Raw genomic sequence first — 11,638 nt, 5'->3', positions numbered from 1 at the left:
CACATGTGGATGTCGCGGTGTCCATTGATACATATGGATATCGTTGAGTATCACGCGCCCGACCGCGTGTTACGGCAGTTTGGGTATGTACAGAATATACTCGCGGCTACGGTGTCACGACCCAACCCCGTGGGCCGCGACCAGTGCCCGAGCTGGGCACCTATACGTACCCGATACCCCAAATTAGCATATTAACAGAATAATAATATAATAATAATATTAGTGGTCGCTACAGAACTTAGCAGAAAAGCAGACTTGGCACACATAGGCCGATAAGGCCATCACAGAACAGAATATCCCAAACATATGTACAGAACCCACACAGATGTATCCACAGACCTCTACAGAACATATCATAATCATAAGACGGGACAGGGCCCCGTCATACCCTGAACAAAGTACATATCCAGATAGCAGTGACAGACTGTACCAAAAGATGGGCTCTGTAGAAGAGAGCGCCCCAAATAGCAGAAATAGGATCCTAAACGTGTGGATCAGCGAACCTGTCGTCAGTACCTGCGCGGCATGAAAACGCAGCCCCCGAAGAAAGGGGGTCAGTACGAAATATGTACTGAATATGTAAAGCGGAATCACATAAGTCAAATCATATTGGTTACAGAAAATGAGTACAGAATCCAGAGTGTCAAATGCATATTTCCAAAACAGACAGAATGCGTACAAAAACATATGTCATATCATATCATATCCGGTCCCTGACACGGGACTCGGCAGACAGAATGTGGCCACCCTCCCGACGCTGGTGCCACTATACAGAGGAATCAGAAAAAGGGGCGTGGCCCCGTATCATATAATGTCATATCAAAATGGCCATACAGATCAGATCAGAATAGGCGGACATGGCACATCATACTCCACAGACCCATGTACGCGTATACCTGCCCCCTCACAACGGGACGCGGCGAACAATGCAGAGAATTACGCTTGACAACATATCCTGGCCCGGGCTCAGTGTGGGAAACATTGGGACATCCACGAATGGAGTAGTGAGAGACTAATGCAATTTAAAAATATCATAAGTATTTTCAAAGACTCGATGAGGCGTAGCGAAGACAAACAAATCAAATGGAGTCGGACGGAATCAGAATTAATACAATTCGGATATCATAATAATTTACAAAAATATAACTTTACTGAAGTCATTCCGAGTGTCAAAATAATTTATAAGATTTAATAGAATATTTAGAATAATATTCGTTAAGCGATTAGTAGGGTAATTAAAACATTTCTTTCAAAAATCGCTTAAAAAGGAATCTTTAGCATATTAGGGGCAAAACCGTAAATAGCGGGCCCGCCTCGGGACAAATAAGGCGGCGGGCTCAAATTGTGCCCTCTAAGCATATCGAGTCACCTAAAAAGGTTCTACAGACATTCTATGACTTTCTGAGTAATTTGGAGCAAAATCGCATAATTTCAGAAAAAGCGTATCAAAGTAGTTCAATTCTATTGAAAGAAAAACTGAAATTTTGTCTTGCGGATTCCGAGGGCCAAGAGGTCCTTCGAGGCCCGGATCCGACCCTAACATACTAGGGGCATGCCAAGGGAAGAATTGGGTTTGCTTTACATACCTTTCACGCTCCTTAAGCCTTTCCAATCTCACTTCCCGTTTCGTCGAAAAACTGCAATTGGTCAAGTTTACCAATTGTAAGCTAATAATACCAAAGTTCCAATTTGATGCATAATTGGCTACCGAAATTTCGGCAGCACCTCTCCTATACATATAGCACCCCGAGAATTCAACTCGGCTATAATTCATCAACAACAACCCAAACAACAACATTAACATCAACAAAAAGCATTAACAACACAATTATCCTTCAACTAGTCATTGTTTCCACAACTTGCCATAACTTCCCTTCTAATCCAAACTTTCAAACTAACATCATTACTTTCACATCCATAATTACTCAAGATCATCACAACATAGATTTAGAGGCATTTCATATCATTTTCCTTAAGATATACACTTGATATACATAATATACAATTTTCCGCCAAAGTCTTAATTTATGCAAAACATCAAATCTTTGGCATATAACTTCATAACAAGTTTCCAACTTCCAAATTCATCAATGATCATCACTATTAGCAATCAAACAACTTCATTTCCTTAATGTCGGAAAATTATACTAAAACGACATAAGTTTCTATATTCCAATTCAATACAAACTTATATCATTCTAACTTCATTCACATATCAAGCATTACAATAACACTCCAATACACTAAACAAACTTAATCCATTTTATTCTCAAGCCAAATACACCACACGGCCAAGTGCTATTTTAGCAATTCAATCAAATTTATTCCACTTTCATTCTCAACATGAATTCCATCACATTCACAACTAGAATACAACATAGTTTCAACACATTTTTGGCTATACAACATATATATACACACGGCTACACCTCCAATTCCAAACCCACATTGCAAACTTCCATTTTTCCATCCAATCAACACATTTCTACATACTACAACACAAACAAAACTCAACAACACAATAAAAAGGTAGAAATTCTTACCTTTTCCTCAAGTCTCCTTCACTTGAATATATGATCACCTTGGAGATTCTAGTGCTCCCCACTCCAATCCAACTATACCAAGATGCAAAGGAACCTTGAATTAGTAGGAATTTAACAAGAAATGAATTTTTGAAGCAAGATTTTGGAGGGTCAATTTTGCCCCTCAAACCCGAAACCCTCTCCCTTTTCTTTCTTATTTTTGCTTTGTTTGGTCTTGCCTTCTAATGTCTTGAATCTTCTTATACATATAATATCAAGACTTGGTCACATGACCAAGCACATGACCAAGTAAAAATGGGCTTGGATCAAGGCCATTATGTTAATTAATCTTATGGAAATTAAATACAAATTTTGGGCTTGGGCCAAGGCCATCATGGCCGGCCACCCCCTAATATTTTGGGCCTCAATTGTTTCTTATTTTACAAGCCCAACAACTTGTGAATCGTATTTTGTAATTCCCGAAACAAATTTCCAAAATTCCAAAATTACCCTTAGCCTTGTCCCACACTTTCATGACTCTATTCTTTCATGCATAACTCCTATGTTCAACAAGATATAAAATTAATCTTATATCTCAAGAATCCCATATAATTCAAGTTTCTCCAAACGTGTGAAAACACGGGATATAACATACGGTTTGGGAGCATGACCACCATGCGAGGGACGAGCGTGCGGGCGTCGATAATGCATGGCGACTATATATGCAGCAGCAGGTCCAGAGTTGGGATGTGAGGATGACGAGCCTCGCGGTGGTCAGACATGACACTCTGATCCATGTGTACATGGAGTGGTACATGAAAGTGTAAAAACCAGCCACTAACCTTTCGCGCACAGATTTTGTGCGTGAAAAGTTCCCACCTTGTCTGACCAACTTGTATTGCGCACCATTTTAATGCGCAATGTCTATTTCAGGAATCTATGACACATAAAGGCTTGATTTGACAATACGTTGCTGCATTATTTGACCGATTTAATACGACTTGTATTGCGCACCATTTTAATGCGCAATGTCAATTTCAGGAATCTATGACACATAAAGGCTTGATTTGACAATACGTTGCTGCATTATTTGACCGTTTTAACACGACTTGTATTGCGCACCATTTTAATGCGCAATCTAAGTGTTGATTTGACAACACACCACGCATTACAATTTTGAGTGGTCTATTTAACTTGAAGGCTTGACGAGTGAAATACTCATCAACTTCATAAGTCTAAGTCTTACAAGTCATTTAAAAAAAAAAATTAAACTTCATAGAAAAAATGTCTCAGAATGCTTCAACTGTTAAGGTTTCACTATTTTGGGATGGAGATATCGTCGAGGACAATTACTCCATTCGTTATAGTATCAAACCAAAAACCCATGTTAAATTTCCAACAACTTTAAATTATGAAACACTAGTCAGTTACATGCACAAAAGAATGAAAACTACACCCACTGAGTTTGGAATCTCAATAACTGGTAGATATCCACAAACAATATCAAACGGTGTAGTGCGTTATGGCATGCACAATATCAACGATGATGAATCTTTGAGTGATTATTTAGGATCACCGAACGAATATCGTGATTTAGTATTCATTAATGTTCTTGAGATGTATGTTGAAAAGATACCTCGAGAAAAAGTCCCTCAAGTCCAGCCTATTCATGGTAACACTTATGGGGACTTTAGTTCTTATAGAGACATTTTGAGTGGTCAAGTGCCGCTGGAAAATCTAAGCCAACAATTTAATCAAGCTTATAATGAAAATTGGTAAATATAGATTTTTCATATTATAGCACGTGTTTGTTGTATGAATTGGTCAATAACCAGTTTTCAAATTTTTATAGAAACTATTCTCAAAACTCGCCAGTGGTACCAAATATGGATGTTGGTCAATCCTCTTAGTTCGGTGGAGTTGATCATTCTCCACACCATGACAGTGCTTATGAACGACAGTAAGTTCATCACCTTGATATTAAATTATCTGTATATATATATATATGTTACTTTTCGTGTAGGAGGATGAATTCACTTGATAATGAAGATTTTGTAAACGACGGTATCAAGGCTGTGAGTGGTTGCTTCGGGGAATTGTTAAGCCTGATGGTATGTGGGCTATCACAAAATTCCGCGAAAGACACACTTGTGATATGGAAGAAAATCGAGCACATCATTACAATTTAGATACAAACATGATTGCTCAAGTATTACTTAAAGACGTTGCTGAAACGCCAAGGTAACTTATCCTACCTAGAACATTACATGTCTTATATCGATTAAAAGATCATTACTAAATGTTGTTTGTTTAAACTTGTGCAGGATCCCCATCAAAGATTGTATTTGAAACGTTCAAACCGTATATAGTAAAGCTATAAGCAACAGAAAGGGATTTCTCGGGCGTAGACGTGCTTTTGAGATGGTCTTTGGAAATTGGCATACTTCTTTTCAATCGCTGCCAAGGTATATGGCAACTCTACAACATTTTAATAATGGTACTGTTGTAGAGTGGCGGCTTATAGAGGGTAAAATCTTCAACTTCGTATTTTGGACATTCAAACCATGCATTGATGGTTTTTCTCACTGCCGACCAGTGATATCCATAGATGGTACGCATGTATATGGTGCCTACGACATCAAGCTCCTAATTGCAATAGGAATGGATGCCAATGGGTCAATATTCCTCTTGCTTTTGCAATTGCCGCTAACGAGAGCAACGACACATAGGGGATCTTTTTGACCCATTTGAAAACTCATGTTATTAAGGATCGTACCGCCATATGCGTGTTGTCTGATCGTCATAAAGGCATATTGCACAATATGGCTAATTTACCGGGGTGGCAGCCTCCCTTTGTTTACCATCGCTATTGTTTAAGGCACTTGAAGGCAAATTTGCAATCAACGTTTCACAATGACACTCTAAACAAATTGATGTGGGAGGCTGCGATGGAGCATCAACAACGAAAATGGGTTGCAAAAATGGATCTGATCAGGGCAGTGAGTGAACCCGCATATGTTTGGTTGATGAAGCTCGAAGTTGAAAAATGGACGCTTCATGCTGATGGAGGCAAAAGATGGGGCATGCTCACAACAAACAGCTCAGAATCTTTCAATGGCTTGCTGAAATCTGCTCGAGGACTACCTGTCACCGCAATGGTGAGAATGACTTTCAAGCAGGTTGTGGAGCGATTTGTTGTTAGGACAAGGCAGGCTAGAGCGATATTAGCCGCCGGCGGGACATGGATGCCAAAGCCTTTCAAAAAGATGGAGCATTATAGAAAAAGATGGAGCATTATAGAAAAAAATGTGAGCATCACCAAATGACCGAGTATGACCCAATTCAACATGTGTATGAAGTTAGGATGGGTTATCACAACGGTAAGGGTGGAAACGTGCATACCGTTTATGAGGCAACAAGAACATGCACTTGTGGTAAGTGGCAAACGTATCACATGCCGTGTTCTCATGCTGTCAAGTGCTTCGAGAGAATGAGAAAAATGGTAACAAGATATGTGGCGGGGGAATACAAGGTCCACAGTTACCTTAGAGCATATTCCGGCCAATTCCACCCACTTGGTAATGAAGCTTATTGGCCAAACGAGCCGTTTTCGATGGTTGCTAACAAGGATTACATCAGGAAATTGGGCATTAACTCACGGAGTCGTAGACCCAATCAAATGGATGTTAGTGAAAGAACTTATTCTCGCAAGTGCTCTACCTGTAAGCAATATGGCCATGACAAGCGTTCGTGTGGGCAACAAGGCCATGGTAGTACACGCACGTCTCAATGTAGTAGAGCCTCTAGAACTTGAAGATTGTATTATTATTGTAATTTATTATTGTATTACTTTGAATTAATATTGTAATTAGATGGAATGAATTATTTTTTAATTAGTATAAACCTCTCATATTGGATGAATTATTATTAAATCAAATATTTATATATGTACATTCAAATATAATAAAACACTTAAATCAAAACCCTATAAATATGACAAGTTTCAAAACTTACTTCGGGGCACTTTAGAACCCCTAAAACGGCGATCCAAACGTTTAGGTAGACTTGATGTAATGAGCCGACAATATTGTACGCAAAAAAAAAGATATTAAGTTTTATATAAAATGTTGATATTTTGGGGTTTTGAAACATGACTAATCTTTGCCAAAGTATGGAAAAAAATGTGATTTGAAAGGTAACACCAAAAAAAAAAAAACTCTGCTGCTTCACGCACGAATTTCGTGCGTGAAAGACTTAAAGTGCATTTTTGCAGTTTGGTCCTTTCATTCGTGCGTGAAATCTATTAATGTGCTTTTTTTTGTATTAATTTGGTTCAACTTTTCGTTTTTTATGCTACTTAAGTGCGTGAAAGGCTCAAAGTGCAATAATAGCTAATGAAATCCTAAAACAACTATGACGTGAAATACTTCACCCCTCATAATTTTATTTGAAATATGTGTGCCTTTTAAGTAGATATGTGGCACGAACTTATTGGCCCACATGAACATGAGATCCCACCAAGGAAAAAATCCCACATTCAGTAAAGCATACCACAAAACTTCTTTTACTACAAAACGATTTCCCGTTGCAGTTCCTTTATTACACCTCGTCGGCCGTAAGCATGGATTATGTTTTCAAGCCACACAAATATTTACTCCTTCCGTTTTAAAAAGATTGTTTTTTTTTTACTTATCATAAAGATTAAAAAATAAAAGAAGACTTTGAAATGTGTAATCTAAAATAAGTTTTTTTGTGTGATTGTAAATTATCTCATAAAATTAAATTATTTTTAAATATAAAAAGGAGATAATCTTTTTTAGAAAAAATTAAAATGGAAATAAGGATAACTTTTTTGGGACAAAGATAGTATGATTTATTCTGAATCACACGTTTATTGAGTATTTCTTATGTTTTTAAATTTTATATCAAATCAAACACTTTTATATAAATTGAAGAGGACGAAGTATTAAAAAGAAACGAAAAACCGGAGGGTATTACACTCTCATTTTGAATTGACGGCGCGATTTTCAAATTGAACCCAAAAACTCGCGAGAAAATGTGAGCCATGATGTCAATAACTCGTGTGGATACGGAAAGATCATTTTGACCGGCAAAGTGGATTTTCAGAATCTTAATATTAAAAAAAAAGTAGATTTCACTAGATTTGATTTTGAACAAACACTCTGTTCTTTCATAATCTGTCTGTTCATACATATAGAGAGAAGAAGTAAAAGACAGTGATGTGTATCTTAATTCGTACATATGAATATATGAGATATCTCTTTATCTTTTAGTATATAAAATGAACAAACAACTCTGTTTTCCCACTTTTTCTTCCAAGTAAATAAATTTCTGGCTTCTTTTGTTTCTTCGTTTCGATTATTGGTAAGCGGAAAATAGAGGAGAAATGGCTAGGAACGGAGTGTTTTCGCGGCGGTGGAGGGCAGAGAAGCTGGAAGAGTTTGATAAGTTGTGCCCGTCTTTGGTTTCTGATGAAGTTCATGTTCTTGCTGTGGATGATAGTTTCGTTGACCGGAAAGTCATTGAACGGCTCCTCAAAATCACATCTTGCAAAGGTTGAGCGATAGCCAAATTTTAATAAGAGACCTTAAATTTATTTAATAAACTTTTTATGTATTTTATTTGATGTTTATTCTCGTAGTTTCTTAAAATGCATTGTAGTTAATTATATTTTGAAAAGGTTTTTGTTTATTCCAATTGATAGTATAGTCAATTCAGTTCTCTTGCTATTTATCAGAATTGAGATTGTGACTAAAAGTGTGTGTGTGTTTCACTTGTGCAGTGACTACAGTTGATAGTGGGAGTAGAGCTTTGCAATTTCTTGGATTGGATGAACAGGAAAGCTCTGTCCAATTTGATGTAAGCAATTATAATCAAAACATATTATAACATTTATTTGGAAGATACTTATTTCTGATGAGTCGCCCTATGATGAACCAAATGAGTCTGTTTTTCTGCTAAACAAGATGGATTAAACTCATAATATTTTAAATATTTTTTATGAATGTCAACTAAGTATCGTAAGTAAACGACAAAAAGTAAGAAACGATTTGTCCATCGCAGTGGTTGTAAGTTTTGTTTCCCTTCTCTTCTCGAGGAACAAGTGGGCTATTTTTTTGCAAAATTGTGCTCAATTTAATGAAGCTTAAATAACTCACTCATAATGCTTTTTTAAATATTACGAGGAACAAGTAGGTCAGATGTGTCCTTCCTAATCCTACTTCACCTTTTTGTTATTCTGAACAAATAAAAGTTGTCTTGATCGGAGCGGGGAAAGCACTAGAGCAGCTGGGTCATTATCTTTGGGGACTTCTCGTTGATATAGAAAAAAGACTGAAGATTTGATTCTGTGTTTGTTGTTATTGATTTGTTCTTTCTATGGTTGATGTTAGGCTTTGAAGGTGGATATGATAATTACAGATTATTGTATGCCTGGAATGACTGGCTACGAGTTGCTCAAAAAGATTAAGGTAGTTTATCATCTTTACGTTTTAATTGTCATTGAAGATTTTTTTTTCTAATTTTGTGACATTGTTGCTTATAATTTTCCAAATTTGTTTATATGAACAGGGCTCATCGTTTAAGGAAATACCAGTTGTGATTATGTCATCCGAAAATGTTTTGGCACGAATTGACAGGTACTTTCATTTTCTTGTTTATATATTTTGTATATTCTTTCATGCCTCCGTATGTACTTATTAAGTTGAGTGAATCTGTGCAAATCTTTGGTATTGTGTATGCATATGAAAGAACTAAAGTAACTTTGATAATAGAACTTATATGTAGCTGCTAAATGATACTAGAAGTTATAAATACTAGTAGTAGGATTTGACTAGGAACCTCCAGAATTCAAATTACCACTAATGTTTGAGTAATTTTCATTTTACATCCCTTAATCTTTACTTGTTGGTGAAACAATACCCGATTTACCTTCTGAATGTGAACCCCCTTGAGCAATATTTTCCGATGAGAGTTATAATTTTAATACAAAGAAAAAGTGTTATTTATTTTTCCTTTTTTCTTAAAGACTCTTTTATTAATCCAAAGTGGACAATCTCCTAAACCATGACAGTTATTCGATTATGGTACGAACAGAGGCGGATCCAGAATTTGAAAGTTCCGGGTGCCATACCGCTTTGAATAGTAGATGTGTAGCATTTTACATAAATGATGCTAGTATTTTCAGAGAGTACATAGAACATATACGTTTTTCATCTAATATTTAGACAAGAAAAAGTCTTGGCCCGTTGGTTTTGGTGTTTATCCTAGCTTGAGAGTTGAGTCATAAGCTTTTATATGTGCAGCAAAGTAAAATAATTTTAAAAAGTGTATCCAAAGGATTCGAACCAGCGACCTGAGGTAGCAAAACTTGACATTTCACCACTGGCACTATGTGCTCACTCATTCCTCTGGGTGGCAGGATTATAATCTATACTCTTTCCTTTACGTACATACACATATATACACAATTTCACCCGAGACGTCCGGGTGGCGTGCCACCCCCACGCTTATACATAGATCCGCCCCTGGGTACGAATATGATATGTGATGCTTTTGAACCCTTTTTTTCCAATTGAAATGATGACTTAATGAAATAATCAGTCCAAGTTTCTCCAGGGAAAAAGGAAGTAAATCATGATCGGAGATTTGTTCTTAGTAATAAAGTAAAGAAAAATGTTAAAGAAAGAACTTGAGTCCTCATCCGACTTTTAAAAACCATACCTCTACGTATCGTTATTCATGTGCTGTGGAGATCTCTTTGGTTTGATTAAAGCAATTTTAATAAAATAGTTTTGACTTGTAGAGTTCGGAAGCCATGATCTTTGGTATACTTTTTGACTAAAAGCAATTAATGAACAACCACTTCTTCCTTAGTTATTATGACATATATACCAAAACAAGAGTAATGGGATTCATGCTTTTACAAAATCATATCCAGAGCATCTCTTTGTCTTATTGATAACAATTTAAAGAAGAACCCATCATTGTGAAGGTTAGATTAAAAATTTATCTTTTCAATTCAACACATAACGCTTATTGCATAGAACATTTTAATTTACACCATCAATGCATAGGACTTGAACTCATATGAGAAAATGTTGTGCTTTTTATCTTAAAAGAGGATTTACTTCTTAGTGCATTGTAATTGCAGAATATAGAGCTTTGAAGTGAGATTTCACTAATATTATAGGACATTTTCTTGATCTGATCAAATTTTAAACATGCTCTAACAGTTGTTTGGAAGAAGGTGCCGAAGATTTTCTATTGAAACCAGTGAAATTGTCAGATGTAAAACGATTGAAGGATTACATGTTCAGCGAAGATCGGTCTAGAACAGAAGCCAAAGGAATGAACAAAAGAAAGTTGCCAGAAACATCGTCTAATGATCCATCAACGCCTACTATCTTGCCTTTGACTTCAATTGACACGGCATCAACTCCTTCATCCGAATTCTGTTCCTCCCCCTCCTCCCCGATAGCATTTTCATCGTTGCTCTCTGCTGATTCATCCTCCAATTCTTCCATGCCATCCTCACCAGATTCACCAACAAGACGAGTCAAAATGAGCAACCAAAATTTGTAACACCGTATTGACTTACGTTTTTTTTTCTCCCCCTTTCCCCCTCAGCCCTCGGGCGGACTCTGTAGGGGCCTGTCAATTTTTGGCCACTTACTGTTTGTTTTAACCACACAAGGTTTATAAATATTTATATTACAGTTAAACCTTTCTATAACAGTCATCTTCTATAATAACATATCACTATTACAGTCATGTTTGTTGTGGAACTGATCTTTCAAGTTATGGTATATGATATGTTTTCTATGAAAACAATTCACTATAGCAGTAAAAAAATATCAAAACAAATGACATTGTTATAAAGAGGTTTGACTGTAATTGTGAAATTGAGTTACCTAACTAAGTTTTTCGTGTGTGGCAACAGTTATATTTATTCATTAACAGATCCAGGATGGTTGGAATTAAATATTGGGATTCAGATTTGATTTGATTCGGATACGATCTTTTATGAAATGCCAAATCTTGTCTTGCTAAAAGGAATATTTGGTTGGTCATTTGAGGTAGACATGTTTGATTTA

General features: G+C 36.5%; 1 protein-coding gene across 1 annotated transcript; it reads left to right on the top strand.

Annotated features, from left to right (window-relative positions):
- The first annotated feature begins 7,668 nt into the window (after nucleotides 1-7,668).
- On the top strand, nucleotides 7,669-11,315 carry LOC132615551 (two-component response regulator ARR6-like). The gene is made up of 5 exons (XM_060330154.1): nucleotides 7,669-8,098; nucleotides 8,326-8,402; nucleotides 8,936-9,013; nucleotides 9,114-9,181; nucleotides 10,778-11,315. The coding sequence occupies exons 1-5, from the start codon at nucleotides 7,930-7,932 to the stop codon at nucleotides 11,124-11,126; spliced, it is 741 nt and encodes a 246-aa protein (XP_060186137.1). The 5' UTR covers nucleotides 7,669-7,929; the 3' UTR covers nucleotides 11,127-11,315.
- Nucleotides 11,316-11,638: the final 323 nt, after the last annotated feature.

The sequence above is a fragment of the Lycium barbarum genome, chromosome 10, assembly GCF_019175385.1.
Source record: "Lycium barbarum isolate Lr01 chromosome 10, ASM1917538v2, whole genome shotgun sequence".
In the NCBI taxonomy this organism is placed as follows: domain Eukaryota; kingdom Viridiplantae; phylum Streptophyta; class Magnoliopsida; order Solanales; family Solanaceae; genus Lycium; species Lycium barbarum.
The sequence above is the reverse complement of the archived record's forward strand: the minus strand, read 5'-3'. Positions and strand labels throughout refer to the sequence as shown.

Bases quoted from the DNA above. Each gene is read 5' to 3' on its own strand.
- LOC132615551 (XM_060330154.1), top strand. From the start codon at position 7,930: ATGGCTAGGAACGGAGTGTTTTCGCGGCGGTGGAGGGCAGAGAAGCTG. The intron at 9,014-9,113 runs GTAGTTTATCAT...TTATATGAACAG, and splicing joins AGTTGCTCAAAAAGATTAAG to GGCTCATCGTTTAAGGAAAT. The intron at 9,182-10,777 runs GTACTTTCATTT...ATGCTCTAACAG, and splicing joins GTTTTGGCACGAATTGACAG to TTGTTTGGAAGAAGGTGCCG.